The sequence below is a fragment of the Erithacus rubecula genome (assembly GCF_903797595.1).
Source record: "Erithacus rubecula genome assembly, chromosome: 2".
NCBI classification, from domain to species: domain Eukaryota; kingdom Metazoa; phylum Chordata; class Aves; order Passeriformes; family Muscicapidae; genus Erithacus; species Erithacus rubecula.
Genome location: NC_136685.1, coordinates 20,815,079 through 20,833,434, shown reverse-complemented (window position 1 = coordinate 20,833,434; position 18,356 = coordinate 20,815,079). Strand labels below are relative to the sequence as shown.

The 18,356-nt window shown below is 33.8% G+C and overlaps 1 protein-coding gene across 1 annotated transcript in view; it reads left to right on the top strand.

The window, feature by feature from the left end:
- CSMD1 (CUB and Sushi multiple domains 1) overlaps positions 1-18,356 on the top strand; it is a 1,041,152-nt gene that overhangs the window by 937,102 nt on the left and 85,694 nt on the right. The window contains 5 exon segments of the mRNA XM_079329059.1: positions 905-1,050; positions 2,448-2,528; positions 2,685-2,798; positions 12,358-12,546; positions 16,680-16,826. Of these exon segments, the coding sequence (XP_079185185.1) occupies positions 905-1,050; positions 2,448-2,528; positions 2,685-2,798; positions 12,358-12,546; positions 16,680-16,826 (677 nt within the window).

Below are 18,356 nucleotides of genomic sequence, written 5' to 3'. Positions count from 1 at the left end.
GTTGTATGTATATAATGTTCGGCTTTTCAATGATACATCTGAGATGAATAAATATCCCTCTAAATAAAAGACCGGAAAAGGTCAAAAGCTAACAGCTTTCAGAGACGTTATTGATAATCTCAAGCCTTCTAAAATAACATATTGCAAAAGGTTTCTCATTCAGTTTAGATTCATTACATGCAAAATACAAAATTCCCAGAAATAAGTGTTGTAGAACTCAAAAAGTACTTCAGTGATAAGAGTGGGGAGTTTTGTTTATTTATTCATTCAGTCTGTTCAGGCCTGGATGTTCTATATTATGATACTGGAAGTGAATGAAGTCTGATGTTACTGGAGTTTTTTTCTCTTAGGGTGTCTTATCCTACTGTTGAGAAACACAAAACACATTTTTTCCCTGTTTTTTTCCCCATTTTCTTTTTTCCCCTTTGAACATATTTTTTAATCTTTGGAATTTATTTAACTTGCAGAGTAACTTGCAGTTTCCATAACTCTATGTTTTAACCTGAATTGAAGACTTGTAGCACCTGGGTCAAAATGTTAGAAATAAAACAGCATTACAAGACTTTTTTTTTTTTTTTTTTTTTTTTTTTTTACATCTGACTGTACATGAAAATTTTTGGCAGGAACACAATTTGAAAATTTCTTGCCACCACTAAATTTTTTTCCATAAAAATATAAAAAACTATTTCAAAGTAGCCTGGTCTTTAAAAAAATATATCTGAAGTTGGAATGAGTATTCTGTCTTGCTTGAAATAAATAAAAAAAATAGAAGAAACTAATTTTAAATCATTAGGAAAACCATTTTTTATCAAAAATTTAAATTCCTCTCCAGAGAAATGTGACTATTAATTTGAATGTTTAAAAAATTAGTTTTCAGCTGACTTTTTCATGTTTTGCTTTTCAGGGATGGTCCTGATCATAATTCACCTCAGCTAGGAGTTTTCAGTGGGAACACAGCTCTGGAAACAGCTTACAGTTCTACCAATCAAGTCCTCCTCAAATTTCACAGTGATTTTTCAACAGGAGGATTCTTTGTCCTCAATTTTCATGGTCAGTTTTCTTTATATAATTTACATCTAATTACCAAAATTATTTAGTGAATTTTAAAAATATTACTTAACTTTGTGTTTACTGATTTACCAGGACTCATGGGTTTGCTGGTGTGTTTTGTTTTGCTTAGGTTTTTTGTTTGGTTGGTTGGAGTTTTTTTGTTATTTTTTTAATAGCATTTATTAAATTTTTAAAATTACATATTAAAAAATCCTAAGAATGTTAATCTGGGGCTTTTAATAAGCTCTGTTCTATCTTTAGTGTTAACCATTACCATCTAATATTAAGCTCTTACTCTTTTAATTACTTTGGCCTATTTATTCAATAAGATGTAACTTTGTTTACTAAAATTGTTCTCCAGCTGACCATGCCTAGGGCTCATGGTCAGAAAATTTCTGGGATGCTATGACAGGTTTGAACAATAGCATAAAGAGTGATATGCAGCAAAATACTTTGTTCAAAGTTATATTCAGTGCTAGAGGTGATGAAAATTAGGCATCTAACTCAGAAGTGAAAAGCTGAAGTATAATTCTAGCTCTAATTTGGGCTAAGTCACCCAAAATATATATATATAATAAATGGAAGATTATTAGCCTTCTGGACTCTAAATCAAAAATATACAATGTATTAACTCACAAAGACCAAAGAAAACATCACAAAAAGAGAATACCTGAGATACCTGTTTGTATGGGAAAGACCATATGAAATTGTTACTCAGAATCTGAAATGTTTCTCTTGTCTGTTGTTTACTCCTAAAATGAGGTCATGATACATGATCACCCACTACACTTAACCTGAGAAGCAAAATCTAAACTGGATAGGACTATCAAGTTGTACACAGAATTTTATTCTGACAGTAAATTAGTTCCACAAAGGGGAGAGTTTTTCTTTAGTATGTGCACTCTCATCACAAACTTTATTTCCATTTTGAATTTTTTTAGTCCAAAAGGGCTTCTTCAATTCTTGTAGGTCTTTTATTCCATTTTAGAAACACAGTCGTTTTAGTGGTCACCTGTTTTTATGAGATTGCTCACAATTTATTGTAACAGATTTGAAAAGCAGCAAGAAATTGTTTAAAGACTCACAGAATTGTAGAATGTTTTAAATGTAAAGAGACCTTAAAGATCATCTAGTTCCAACTCCCCTTCCATGGACAGGAGCATCTTCCATTGGACCAGTTTTAGACCTGTATGATTTCTGAGATCCACAACTTCTCTGGGCAACCTGTTCCAGTGTCTCACCACACTCATGTCATGTAATTACATTTAACTTGGAAATTGAGACACCACAAGGTTCAGTGCAGCTCTCATAATTTGGGAAGTATGAATATGAAATGAATTTTCTGTAAAATACTCCTTAACACACCAGTATTTAATTTTTTTCATTTAAATTTCCAGCTTATCAGCTCAGGAAGTGCCAACCTCCACCCACAGTTCCACATGCAGATTTATTTACAGAAGATGATGACTTTGAAATCGGTAAAAATATAGTATTTCTTTCTCTTTCTTCTGTTTTCATTTGAATTCTAAGTTCTAAGTTAAACTAAGCTTTTTCATCTTCCACCTGAGATCTTGAAATATTTCTGTTTGAAGGAATTTTGGAGGTTTAACTTTTTTTTTCAATACTTTTTTCAGGAGATTTTGTGAAGTACAGGTGCCATCCTGGTTTCACGCTTGTTGGACAAGATATATTAACCTGCAAACTGAATGCACAGTTGCAGTTTGAAGGATCCTCTCCATCCTGTGAAGGTAAATATATACTTGCATGGCATGTATATCATTAATATGCATAAGCATATGCGTATTAATTATTATTACCTTATGCTACATAAAGCATCTAGTTTTAGGAACTGTCATTTTGTTGATGCTTAAAAGAAAAATTTCCATTTAGTTCTTTAATATCTAAGAAATGAACATTTTTATATATTTGGCCCTAAGAATTTTATGCAGAAATTTTATTCTTTAGAATAGATGAGAAGTGGTTTTAACTATTTGATTTTGCCATTACTGACATACTGACTTCTAAAATTACTTTAAAATATTCTATATTGTTTCAAACCAAGGATTTATTTTTACTTTTGAATAATGTTAAAAATGTAAATTTAAATTAAGCTTTCAAAATAAAATAAGAAAATATTCTTTGTGCTTTGACAAATATTGTGACATATAACAGAGTCACATGGAAAGCTGTTTTAAAATAATATGTGAAAAATTAAAATTCTTCAAAGTATTAAAAATATTTCAACTATTTATATTGCATTCATAATTAGAGCATTTAAAACAAGGACCTAAAAAATTATTATGAACAATGTTTAGATGCACATTTTTATATAGTGTCCTCATCTTCATGGAAAACAAGTTTATCTTGGAATTTTTCAATCAGCCTTTAAAACTCTATTATTCAAAATACGTTGTTTGCTGTTTTTTTCTTTATTTTATTTCATTTTATTAAACAGTATGGCAAAAAAGGTTTTGAAATATTAAAAAAGTGATCAAAAAGGCATTTGTAGAATTTTGTCCTGAAGCACATCAAAATTTTGAGGGAAAAAAAGTTACTGATGAGATGCTGTCATTAAAATGTAAGGAAATCAAAAGATGAACAGAATTTTTCTATTCTATATTACACAAGTTTGATCTATAATATGTAATTGTGGATGGAGTATCTTCCATATAATGAGGTAAAAACATCCATATGCACAAGAGGTAGTGCTGGAAGCACAACAATTATTGTAACACTTTAATAATAGCTGTCTGTGTATCTTCCTTCCTATTATCCTGGTTCTCTACTTTCATGTTTTAAAAATTAATAAAGGATTCATAATACAAACTATTATTTTATTGATGCTGTAATATGTTTTATTCATCTATTTGTCTGCATGAACACACATACTTGAGGTAAAGTGTTCTTTTTTTCCTCCTTTTTTTGAATTGTGCATACAATTAGCTGGGATCTGCCATGGGTTCAGACTTTGGATTCCATATCTTTTTTTGAGTGGAAAAGAATCATTAATCATTTCAGGACCTTCACCATAAAATATGCAGGATTAATGGGAATATTGTGTACTTCTATATCTTTCTTGATAGGATAACTGAATACTTATTAATGTTTCTGATGATTTCTTTAATCAATTTATTTCTCTGTTATAAATACAATATTTTAATAACATAATTTTACTGCAAATCCAGACTTTATTTTTTAGTTAACAGTAACAGTTACTTAAACTGAAAAGTTTTAAAGAGATATTAGGAGTTTCTGGTAAGGGTTAGCCATCCATAACTATTCCTGCAGATGCTGTGCAAACTGCTGCGCTTGCTCTGGCTGTATCCTGTGAATGCAGCAAAACTTTTCACAAGGATGACATCAAAAGAAATAATCTGACCATGAAAAATTAGAGTGCCATCTCAGGGACAGTAGACAATAGAACTGGAGGTATTAGAGTTAAATTCTGCCACTGATTTTTAGGACAGACATAAGGGAGGAATTTCTTGAGGTAAATTGGGATACACCCGATTTCTTTTCTTTGGCCAAGCTGTATCTTTATATAAATTTAATTTTCCTTTCTGGAAAGTATAATTACTTGGTTTTATTTCTATCCCAGCCTCCCCAGTATTGCTACGGAGATAAATGTTGAATGTACTTCATATTTTATTATATAACCGTAGCTTATATTTATTAATCATGTAAAATATTGATAGATCATTTAAAAGTTGTGCTTTTAATGACTGTCTTTATAGTGTTTACTCATAGATAAATATTTGAAAGTACACATGTTGCACTAGGTATGTCTAAGTATCTGAAGAGGGGATGTATTTATTTCTGCATCAAACCAGAAATTCTGTATACCAGAACATATACACAGTGTTCCATATCTAGCAGTGGCTACTAATGATTTTCTAATGAAGGATAGAAAATCATTGCAAACATTCAGTTAATTAAAACTTCAATATAACTGTAGCTAAACCACTCTTAAGCCAGCAATGTTCTTTATTTTTGAATACTGCAGGGCTGTTTCTTCAGTAGAATTATTTAGTCCTACTTTGAACCCATGTAAAAGCCTTAAATCCACACATTTTTGTGCAAGAATTTGCACAGCTTATTTATTTAATATGTGAAGTTATTTCTCTGTCTGCTTTAACCTTGCACTTGCTGTTTTCACTTCATGTCATCTAGTTCTTAGGGAGAAAAAAATCAGTAACAAGTTGTTTTCCATTCACCATACTTATGGCATGATTATATAGATCAGAAGATATGTAATATCGTTAATCATTCTTCCCATCCTTCTCAATAGCCTATTCTATTCTATTCTATTCTATTCTATTCTATTCTATTCTATTCTATTCTATTCTATTCTATTCTATTCTATTCTATTCTATTCTATTCTATTCTACAGAATAGAATTGCATTTATATGAAACAATTTTATCCTCATAGGCTTGGAAAAAAATGCTACTTGCTATGCATTTTACGTATTGTACTTCAAACTAATTTTTGAACTGCCTTCTCATATTTCTACATTTCACCTGTAATTTACAATTGTTCATATTGTCCTTGTTTAGATCAGCTTCATATTCTTTAAAGATACAAGAACTCTCCATTTTTCCATAGAGCTGTGACACTATGTTGTAGTAGTCAAAAATATATTTACGTGATAGAAGGCCAAGTTCTAGGATATTATATATTAGTCTGATGGCATATCTGAGAGACAAGAAAAATCAGTCTGCATGACTACTTCATCATTCTCAATAAATGACCTTCAGAGCAGCTATACTCAAGCACATAAGAGTTTTCTTATAGCTCCTTCTCCCTTCCTGAGGACAGACTTTCTTAAGATGTTGGGTATGATGTTAACTTGCCACGTATTTTCTAACATGCAGAGCCATAGGCACCCCTACAGAACATGCTGTTGGTATGAGTGGGTTTATTCTTAACAGTAGTTGTGATTTGTGTTTCTGCACTTGGAGCTGCTGCTCTCATTCTATCACTTTATCCTCTTGCTAGAAATTTGTTTCATTTTTTAGTTAGGAAAGTGTAGAGATGTAAATTAAAGCATGATGAGCATTGTGACAGCAAGAAATATTCCTGAACTTGTCACAAAAACTGAGATACTAGTTAAACCAATAATGAGTATTCAGTGTAAGCTAATATGACTGCTCAAAACACTTAAATTAGATAGGTAGTATGATTATATTGTCCTAGTGTGGTGATAATATTTATGAACAAAAAGCAAAATCAAAGATGAGGATATCAGAAGTAATATTAGAGTTAAGGGGCTTGGTCAGGCCTTCCCCATAAAATCTAAATCATGGCTTTTGGAGAAAAGCCATGTTAGGGAATGTGTTCCACAAAACTAGAATGTGATGAAAATGTTATGCGGCCATTGCAGAATTTCCTTTCTCATAACTACCCCATGACTACCCCACTGCACACAATATGTGACTGTGTAACATAAACATAGTTGTCTCTTCCTGTTGTTTTTCTGTAAGCATTGCTTCTGTGCATGAATTTATGCAAGTTTAACAAATAACATTATTTGGAACTTACATGTGCTACATTGTTATTAAAAATGAATGTAAAATAGATTACTTATGTCCTCCAATATGCCTAAAGCATGTTTTTAGTATTTATTCCTCTTATAATCCCAAACTATTTTGCAGTAGCTACTTTTAAAATTCATGTGATTTACTTATAAATAATTGATAATTAAATATATTGTGGGGCTGAAGCATCTAAACTATTTTGCTGTTCATATTTTCTCAAAGGGTATTCACATCAATTCCTAAACTTCTAAATGTGTGGGGAGTTGAGTCAACCTGTAAATTAACTGACAGAAGAGAGTCCATGAAGTATCAAACATGTTAATGTGTTGGTTGACTTACAAATAAAAGAAACAGTGTTTAGAGTAGAATATTGTGGTGGGTTGACCTTAGCTGGTCACCAGGTGCCTGCCAAGCCACTCTATCACTCCCCTTCTCAGCGAGACAGGAGAAGGAATAAAATGGATAGAAACTTGTAGGTCATGATAAGGCAATTTGCTAAAGCAAAAGTGAAAGGCTGAATGCACAAGAAGAGAAAAAAAGCCAATTTTTTTTTTCCATCAGCAGGCAATGTTCAGACATTTCCTGGGAAGCAGGACTTCAGCACGTGTATCTATTGTAAATAATGAGTGCACCCTCTTCTTCCTCCTTCCTTTTAGCCTTTATTGCTGAGCCAATGTCACATTGTGTGGAATATCCCTTTGGGCAGTTTGGGTCAGCTGTCTAGTCCCCTCCAAGACCTTGCCCACCCCCAGCCTCCTGGGAAGATGGTGGTGCAGAATGTTGAAGAGACAGCACTGATGCTGTGCCAGCACTGCTCAGCAGTAATGAAAATTCTGCTGCTTTATGAATTCCTTTCTAGCTACCAATATAAAGCACAGCACTGTGGGGTGGGGGTGATGTGGGGAAAAATAGCTCCATTTCTGCTAGACCAAACACAAATTTGTATGCCTCAACCACAGCACCTTTTTATTTAGGAGTATTCTATTTTTATGTTATGCTAAAAGGGGAGAGCTAATATTATACAGAAAAATAACTCAAAATAGCAGGTTTTTTTTTAACCTGTTGTGTGGTGAATACCAGATAATAACACAGCTGAGTTTACTTTTATTCAAATTATAGATATTAGCTGTGGTACTTAAAAATTGATGTGCCTTTTGTTTTAAGGAACAAGGTGAAGCAATCTTACTGTCTCAGTATTTCAGTTTTATATCTTTGGACACATGATTCTTGTAAAATTTAAATATTTTTAAGTGTAGCTTCCACCCTAGAGATTAAGTTCTGCAATCAGAAGCTAAGCTATACTGGAAAGGAATTGGTGAGGAATTCATCAGGGTGCAGAGAGAGCCAATAAAGGCTGCCAAGATGAGCAATGCCAACATAACCCCATGGTACAGCCAGCTTCCTAGACTGCACAGTCTGCCTTCCCCTGTCCCTGAGCTACTCCAGAGCTGTTCCTGTCACAAGTCCCTGCGTTACATCTGCTATGAGCAGCTTAGATTGCAAGGGACCTCTTGTCCAGTGAGTCTTGGCCATGGGAAGTGAATCTTGGCAATAGGAAGGCCTAAAGCTGGAGCTCAGTGTTTAAAAAGATTTGGTCACTTTAGTCCTAGCACAAAAGAGGTACTGAGCTGTTTACAGGTTAGAAGGGCATGATAGTTTTGATTTTACTTGAATTTTCTGCTCTAGAAATATGTTGGTCATGTTTCAGTACCACAGAGAAATATACCATACCTCCTTTCACCCTTAGCATCACTATTTGTACTGATTTGTATTAGAGAGGTACATTTTTTTCCCACATTATTTCTCCTTTTTAAAACTTGTTCTGTTAGTAAAATTCTGAAGTTCAGTAAGAGAATACAACAGAATATGTGGAGGAAGGAATTCCGACAGCAGTCCTGCTGATGTCTTTTCAGTTCTAAAAGCAGACAAAAAGTCAGACACAGGTGATAAAAATGCAATTATGTTTATAAAGGATCCTTTATGGTGCATAACATGTTTGAATACATGCTAAAAATGCTCTGAAGATGCACATGGTAACAAAGTGGGCACAGATTTTCACAAAATAGCATAATTGAGAAAAATCCCCAGTTAGAGACACAGGCAATGAGGTAATTCCTCCCTGGTTTGACCGTTTTTTTAAACCCCTCCTTTAGATATTAACTAAACTTTGTTTATGAGAACCTGTCTTGAGAAGCTAATTTAACCTTGGTTTCCAGAGAATTTAATCTTGATCCCCAGGGAATTGGAGTCTCTAAGAATGTGTTCTGTCTTTCTTTCTAACAGAGTAGGTGAAATGCTAGCTACGTATGTAGTTATACAATAGGCTACAGAGCTACAAATATATAAAGAATATATAAAAGCAAAAAGGCAAAAATCAGTTTGGCATCATTGCATTGATCTGTTTCTTGTGTGCATGTGATGATGTGTTCAAGAAAATGCTCTGACCTTTAAGCTGTTGATTTTTGAAATTCACTCACCAAAGAAATGTTCTTAATTACAAAGCAGGATCATACTTTTCCTCAATTATGAGAGAATGGCATGAGAAAACATCTGCAAAAAGCACATCTTCCCCTGTGGGGAGTAAATTAGTTTCAGGTCCCTTCTTAAGATTTGGCAAGGAATGAGACAACTAAGAGCAATTTTCCTCTGTTATTGATAACTTTTACCTGCTTTGGAAAGAAAATTTTTTGTTGTTACTTTTTTCAAACCTAGTAAATGAGCTATTTCCTTGTCTCTTTTCTTTTTTTTTTTTTTTTTTTTTTTTTTTGTCTCTGATGTCTTTACAAGAAAAACTAGATAATCTAAGAGCAAAGCAGATGAAATAAAAAGGCAGGAAAAGTAATTTCCTCTCCCCTCCACAATTTCCTACTCCTGTCTTGTTTTTTTGGGTTTTTTTTCAGACCATTCTTACCAGTTCTCTGGAGCACTGCTGCAGGTTTCTGAGATGATCAGTCAGTGTCTGTGCTGAGTGTGTCTTTCTTCCTGTTCTATGACAGTTCTTTTCTCCTAAAAGAAACTAAGATTTTTCACTTCTCTGAATTGTTGACTTTCCTCGATGTTTTCATTTCATTCCTTCCCTGACTCCATTTTTTAAAGATGCTTGCAGTGTATTTCTTGAGTTACTGAACAATATCTCAGACTTAGTGACAGTGTTCTGGGCATCACTATGCACTGATCTCAGGCTTTTCAAAATGTAATTTGGAATATTGTTCTTAGCTGATAATCTTCCACCCAAGATTCAAAATCCTCCTATGCTGGAGTAAGTAAACAGAGTCAATTCAGCAAGTTCTTAAAAAGATACTTAGAGAGCACCTCTCTGAAAATTATACCTGTGCTAACTTAGCTGGAAGAGCACCCATATAAAGGAGGCAATAATAGTCTTTTAAATTAATCCAGCTGTAAATTTCTCTGGAGGAATTGTACTATTACACTTCCCAAGTAATAAGATCACCAGGCCTGAGTCTTGCCTGGACTGTATCTGTGTAACATCCAGATTTTGTTTGCAAACCTCTAATCTGAATGACTACTACACAATTAGTTTAGTGAGTAATTGGGCCAATTGTTATTTTTGTAATTCCCTAAGATGCTGAGGAAAAGCAAGCAATATAAGACATTTGTGTCCTTAAGAACTGGTTTAGATATGGCATGTTTACCACTCCAGATGTACTTCCTACACTCCCATATCCCATTGCAAATGACCCATACATTGCAACTTCTTGTTTGTCATGTTTAGTTGATTGTAGCCATTTCTAAACTAGTTTATCCAGAGAAGTGACAATTTTCCAGAGTCTAGCTGTGAAGAGTCTGAGAGCATCACTTATTTCTCCAGGATACTTGTAATTTATGACTTTGAAGCCAGGCTTTTAGTTCTCAAGTTGGTCTAGTAGACATTACCATTTCTACTAAATATTTCAAGTAAGCAAATACTTAAAAGCCACCACAGTAAAAACTACCTTTTTCCTACTTAAAATAAGAAGGAATTCCTGTACTTCCTGTAGCATAAGGAATGATACTATAGGATAAAGCAGGTTGTGGAACTGTGTTGTGTCAGCTACTCTTCATCACTGATACACACTTTTATTCATGTCTGACAGAAAACGCTATGGGGAAAATAATTGTTATGTATCTGATCATATTTTTCTGCCTGATTTTTTTTTTCTTTGAGGATTTACTCATATTTTCTGCAGATTTATGAATCAGAGAGAATTTTTTACAATGTTTTCCCAAGTTATTCTTGTCTTATTTTGAAGAATAGAGTAAGTCAAAGTAGCAGTGTGTTTCATTTTAAGAGAATGAGAGAATGTGTTTACTGTCATTAAACACATGCAATGCTATATTCTTAGCCAGAAGTTTGTGTGAAATTTCTGGGTGTAATTTCACCAGAAGTGTTTCTATCTCAAGAGGCAATCCCTGGATTATTGTCAAAAGAATTCTTACTGATTATATACCATTGTCCCACGGGCTTTCCCTCTGTTAGGATCTTCTATGAAATATGGCTTTGCCTCTTAGGGATACTGTCTGCTGCAGCCAGTGCTGTCAAATGATAGCAGAAAGGGACATATTCCAAAGAAAAACTATTTGCTTACTGTGTTTTCCCCAGATCATGTTCCCCTGCTTGGTGGCCTATTCTCACCTGCATATTACACCCCTCCTTTTCACTGATTGATATTTTCCTTTCTGGCTGAAGAAACTTTTTAGCTGCAACTGAACCTAAATTTCACCTCCAAGTTTGCAAAAGGCCTTCTGAGGTTCAGTTTTTAATGTTTGTTTCTGATATTTATGTGTGGATTCTCCCCTGTAATGTACTTTCTCTGCTGATCACTTTTCCCTTTCACCTTTCATATAAAAATAATAAAGCCTTTATTTAAGTTCTTGAGTATTGTGACAGATGGATGCCAGGAAGGCATTTCTGTCAAGATATGTTTGTGAATCTTACACAAAAAATTTTGTTAAAATGAACACATATGAAACTGTGGACAAAATGTATCAGACTTCAACAGGAAACTGATTTGAAAAAATAAGTCCTGCATGAGAAGCAAAATATGAAAGAAAAATTGAGACTAAAAAAACCCTTCGTAATCAAACCAGTGTTTAAGATATAAAATTTGCAGTATTTTAATATACTATACTCCTTTCAGTATGCAGAGATCATAAATGCTTATGAATACCTGGTGAAATTTAAAATTCAGACTTTAAATAACATAAGTAGTTGCTAAGAAGGTATTACTTGGATGATTTGGAGCATTCTCTATCCAAAATTAACACCACATAAAACTTGTGTTCTTCCAAATGATCTGGTATGTCTAGATGTTTCAATATGTTGTCATGTTCACATAACAAGCTTCATTCTTAAAGTTGGGTAATCTTTTTAAGATCTCAAAAAGAATACAATTCGTAATTAATTAAATTAATTAATTAATTAACAATTAATTTCCAAATAAAATATTTTATGGGTACTTTTACTTCACCTGTGTGAATAATTGTACCAACATATGTGAATTCTTTGACTGAAACCATTTTGAGCTCTAACATTTTTCTTTCTGGACAGATGCTTTGCTATAATTAATAAAATAATATAATGTTTCCAAAATGCAAGACTTATGAAAGTGGTCCTGTTTTTATGCATTATTCTAGGGAACTTTTCCCCCTTCCATCTCGAATATGCTTTTGACATGTTTTCATTTGGAAACTGACTATGAAGCGTGCATTTCATGGAGAAGAAGCACTTTGTTTCATTGCTATTCTTAGTATTCTTTTTGTGTCCTTTTCAGCACAATGTCCAGCAAATGAAATTCGTACAGAATCATCAGGAGTGATCCTCAGTCCAGGTTATCCAGACACCTACCCCAACTCTCAGACATGTTCTTGGACTATTAAAGTTGAGCCAGGATATAACATCTCCATTTTTGTAGAAATGTTTCAAAGTGAAAAACAATTTGATGAGCTGGAGGTATTTGATGGTAAGAGAGATTTAAACTCTATCTAGTTATACAAGAACAAATACTGGGTGGAGTGGGCCTTGATTTCCAATTGTTGGATTCGTAATGTGGTGATATATCGGAAACTTAAACAGTAATTCAGAATTCCTATTGCTTTTACCTTAAATCTAAATCTATTAGCCAATTGAAGTTTTTGTACATGTACTGAGGACGGAGAAGATTTTAAATTTTTTTAGGTATTGTTACAGGAGGAGCAGCAACAGATGCAGGTTCCCCAGGAAAGTCACACAGTTTTCTGTTTCCTGGGAAATGTATGGAGGTGTCTGACAGGAGAAGTTAGCGTGCTGGTCCTTAATGGTTCATTTATGGTGAAGAACTATTTTGGGGATATAATTACATTTGTCCAAATGAATGAAATTATTTGAGTCTAAATACTGAAATTTGAGTTCAAATACCCTGTCTGCTTTCTCCATAGCATAGCAGACCAGTGCTGTTCACTGTTTAAATATACCACTGTTGAAGTGTTAAAACATCTGGTTTGGGACAAAGAGCAGAGAAATGACCAAAACTCATTTTCTAGTGTCATCACCTCCCAAAGGGCCTGACTTAATTCTTATTTTCTACTACATCCTGAACTTATTGTGACTTATTATGTTCTCACTGATTGACAAAGATAACTAGTGTCTGGTTGTTCTTAAATACATTTTTATTAAAGACCATTATCATATCTTCCTTCATTAACCAAGAATATATGACAAGTATGATAGAAACAATGAATATTCACTATGGGAGTTTCACAGCATGAAAAAATATTAAAAGGTCATATCTTTTGAGTTATCTTGTTCTAAGTATTCTTCTGAAGGATTAGATTTTAATGTCTAAAATCGCTAAATTTTTACACTTTTTGGTAGAAACATCCTAAAAAAATCCACAATATTTTTAATGCTTTTAAAAATTCCACTTCATTAGCATATTTTTTCTTCATAACATGTACACTGGTCCATGTCAGGTTAGTGCAGAAAATAGTTGCAATAAAACTATTACGACTGGCTTTTCCTCCGTTCCATTTTTTATCAATGACAATATGGAACATTACTGGAAATTTTCTAGTGGTCTGATCACTTTGTTTTCTTTTGATAAATTCTGTTGAAACAGCATAATTTTCCTGATGCATAATTTTGTTTTCTTTCCAGTGAATGTAAATGTAATGAAACCACATTATCAATAATAGATCTGAGAGAAGAACTAATGTCATTCCTACATTCTAAAGCATTTTAATTTCATGGCATGAAATAATATTCTTACAAATTCATCTCTACTGCAGCTCTGCAGAAGTAATTTTTTCTACCACCTACCAGCAACTTTAAGTGAGAAAGATAATGGCATATTTATAACCTCTCAACTACAGTGCCATGTGGAGATTCCTGAGCTAGCTCTCAACACTTTGATATTCAGATATGGCCCATTGCAGTGCCTTGCAGAGATACTTGTTTGTGTTCCTGTGGCCACATTAGCAATGTGCTTTGCTAGACTTATTAGTTGTACATCTCAGCATGAGATTTTTGGGGGCAGAAGGCAGTGCTGATGTGGCTGTAGTGCTTCCAGAGATGGCTGTAACTCAGAGTCAATGTTACTGCATTTTGTAACACATGCATGTCATATTGTGGGGCCTTGTGTGGTCGAAAACAGTTACTTCATCTAGGTTAGTAGAATTGCACTGATATGTCTATCACAGGTAAAGATACATCATCAAACTTTATGCAGAAGCTGTATAAAGATTTGCAAGACGCATTTTAGAAAATTAGGGTTGCTAGGGCAGCTTTGGCATGCAAACCACTGCAGGATTACATCTGACTGCACTGTACATTATTGGGCTTCAGCATGTGGGGGATGATCAAGATAAGCAGCCAGTCAGTAAAGTCACACTGGTCAACTGGGAACAACAAGCCCATCATTACCAGTCATACCCTTAGGAAATCCTATCTGGATTCTAAACCAGAGAAGCCGTAAATGTTGCATGAACATGATTATTAAAGTATTTTGAACTTGGAAATACTGCATTCAGGCTATTTACACTGAATAGTATTAATGTAATGCAGAAAACATTCTTTTTTTCTCTCTGAAATAAACCAAAAGTAATCTATCACTGAAAATAGAAGGAAATGCCAGCTTTTATCTAATATTCAAGAGAATATCATATGATAGATCACCACACTGGACTTTGAGTGTGTTGAGTATTTCCTTATATAAATAAACTCTGGAATAATAATTAAATAAATGTCAGAGTCAAGAACATCTGTGTCATGATGCAGGCCTTACTGAGCACCATCTAAGAGCTGACTTCTAGGTAAGGTATAGAAACTGAAACTCAACTCTAGGAAAAACAAAGCGATCTGAAATACATTGAATCAATCCTCTGATCCCCATATGACTAAAAAAATCCAGTGTGACATATGGTGCTGCAAAATGATTTCATGATCACTAATAAGGATTCTCACCTCACTGTAGGTAGGTCTTTATTTGTAGAAGACTAGTTTTTAGTCCTTTAAGAATTTAAAAGAACATTTACATTCCAAACTGTAAAAAGGTTATTAAACAGATTTACAAAATCCAAAGTGAAGCACAGGATAACTGAGTCAAATGTCATGTTCCAAATAATTTTTCAAGCAAAAATAGGAATTGCATTTCTTATCTTTTATCCTGCACTGTAATCATCAAATGCTAACTTTGCAATATGATAAACAAACAAGTCATGAAGCATTTTGATGAGGGCATGCTGAGCAACCTATGCCTAAAGCAATGCTTATTTGTTCTTACTTGGTAGATGCATTTATGATTTAGAATTTTTTAGTAATGCTTACTTAGTTGTAGCATTGTCGTTAGAGTGGCTGAAATGCAGTTCCTAAGAACTGGGAGATAATTTTAATATTTATATTTTTGTGGCTTCTAGAGCTGCCCTTTTGTGCTTGAAATATCCCAGACAGAAAATACACCTATTTTTATATTGAACTGGATGGGGCTGACAACAATTTTATTCAATTTTTAGATGTCATTTGATTCATTTTTATTTTTGTATTTTCATGTAACATAAGAAGAACCTGATCAGGCTGTAGCTGCTCAAACTGAGCAAAAAATGGATGAAGAAGCTCTTTATATGTAATAGTAACTCTGACCAAGATAATATTGGTTGACATAGCTTTCTTTAACTTGAAGAAACATGGACCAAAAGACATGGTGAGAATATGGAAAGGACTAGTTCAGCTGGAGAAAAAATAGCCTTCATATGGAGAAAAAAAAAGATGTTTCATGTTTTAGAAAGCTTCCAGTTGGAGATTGGAATGATATATGGATTTCTTATTTTTCTCTTACATATACAATTAGTCCTGAAATCATTATCTGTGCCTCTAGAGTTTCATTCTGATGAAGATAGTGGTTTAGGGCCAGGACACAATTTTTCAGTATCTTGTATTTCCCATAAATGAACAGTACAGTAAAATGAAACTACAGTAAAGATACTAATTAACAGAACTGAGTCATAGTGAAGCATGGAAATCCATAGCACTTGTACACATATGAGTATTTCAAATGAAACTGTGATGATCTTACAGGTGACAGAGCTTTTTTTTTTTTTTTTAGCTACTGTGTTCATTATGTAATATGGTGGTGTTTAAATTATACAAGATGTACAATATCAAAGAATGTATGTGTTTGCTACCACTCATAGGTTAGAAAAGAGCTAAAATGAATAATAGATTTAAAAGGGCAAGAAGCAGAAACACAGCCTCATTCAGTGTATTTGTATCAAATGGAAATGAATACCTTCTTTCTTTCTTTTTTGTTCCAAACCACTACTTTTTTCAGTGTTTGTGGAAAAAAATCACTGATTTCTTTATATTTCCATTTGTTTGTACCAAGATTTTTTATCTTGATACAAACAAATGGAAATATAAAGAAATTATAGTGCTCTCTAGTGAAAACCTAAAACCAGATGGGCAGTTTAAATCAAGATTTATTCGTTATTTCTCTGACAAGGAAGTGTCGAGCTATTTCCTATCCTACCATGTTCACATTCACAGCTAAGTTACAATATGGAAAGAATTGCTTAAACTCGTAGTACTTTCAAACTTCAATAGTTTCTTTATTCATCTCTGAAGGTTCTTCTGGGCAAAGCCCTTTGCTGGTTGCTTTGAGTGGAAATCATACTGGGCAACTGAACTTCACAAGCAAAATGAATCAGCTGTATCTTCGCTGGTCAACTGATCATGCAACCAGCAAGAAAGGGTTCAAGATCCGTTACTCAGGTAACTCTTCATGCTTTCCATTAAATTATACTTTGTGGATATACTGTTGTCCACCTAGGCTTAAATCCATGACAACTGTTTAGCATCAAAGAGAACTCGTAATCTAATGTCTGTTTCTCTGAAGATAATGTTTTAGAATATATATTTTAAGGGTATAAAATCATTACATGGTTAAGGTAAGCACAGAACTTGATCTCCCCATTTTTATCCAGTGTGCCAGAGCTCTCCAGATTAATATTTCTCCAATTAATACTCCTCTCTACACCTGTTCTCTTGTCTTATCAGATCTGGAGAGAGACCTTTGAAATATAGTGATAGGGATAACCCTTAGATTTACACAGAAGTGCTTGGAAGTGAGAATTTTTGATCCTCAATAGCTGTGCAGTAGTTCAGCTGCAATTCAGTACACAAGTAATAGGCTTATAAATTCCTAGTGTTGCAGTTCACAACTGCACTAATTCCTCTCTGTGTTCTTCTTCATGTACAAATAAGAAGTGGGGTGAAATAAACCCTTCATTTCTTAAACAGGCTGCATATGAATCTGGTAACATTAAAATATATAAGTAGTCTATCTAAGTAGTGCCAGAATTATTTCCATTATTACAAATAAAAATCAAGAAGAAACATACTGCAGTACTGGATCATGTGTTATGTCTATATATATGGACCCTTACTCAGTTTGTAGCTTGTTTATGATGTCTTGACACATACATCTACAGACACATTGCTATTAAAAGCTTGGCTTAGGAATCATTTACATGATGTGAATAGCATATGTGAGAGAGAAAGGTGATAATGCTGTCATTAACATTTGCTTCTTCTGTGTTTGGACTTGATTAGCAATGTAAAGGTTGTGTGTGTTAATTTTAGTGGCTAATAACTGTCAATATAAATTAGGTAGAGAAAGGAATACTAAGAATGTTTTAGCAGAACATTTCATGAAGCACCAGCTATCTGCCATTTAATCATGATAAATGTCCTTAGAGAGACAGTTTTTGGGAAGCTCACACCTTTTCTGTACCATCCATGTTCTGCCTGTCTAATTTCCAGAAAGTTTCTCTTGCTACTGAAACCAAAGATCAGGGCTCAGCTCAGAGCACAATTATTATTGTTTGGGGAATTTAAGAACTAAGCAGAAACTGTTAGCAGTTAGGAAAAAAATATTAAAAGCATCATCTTTACCTGTGCCTTTGGATAATTACTAGAGACACACTGAAAGTGAGGGATGGGAAAAGGAAGTCTTTCAAGCATGCTGGAGATTAATTCAGTTTTTAATAATAAAAAAAGCAATTGCAAGACTTAATAGATGGATTGAGATTGTGCAAGAGGGAACAAAGAGTACCTGTCACATCATAGCTCTCAAATGTGTGGTAGTGAAAGGAGTGGGCTTTCATTCATTAATTCAAAGTGAGGAATCAATATCAGGGTTACACGAATGAACTTCATGTGAAGGTTTTGGTTTGTAAGCATCAAATTATTAAGGAGACTGATTTTGGTGGAATGGCAAAGTGTTTTGTACCTTTGCATTTA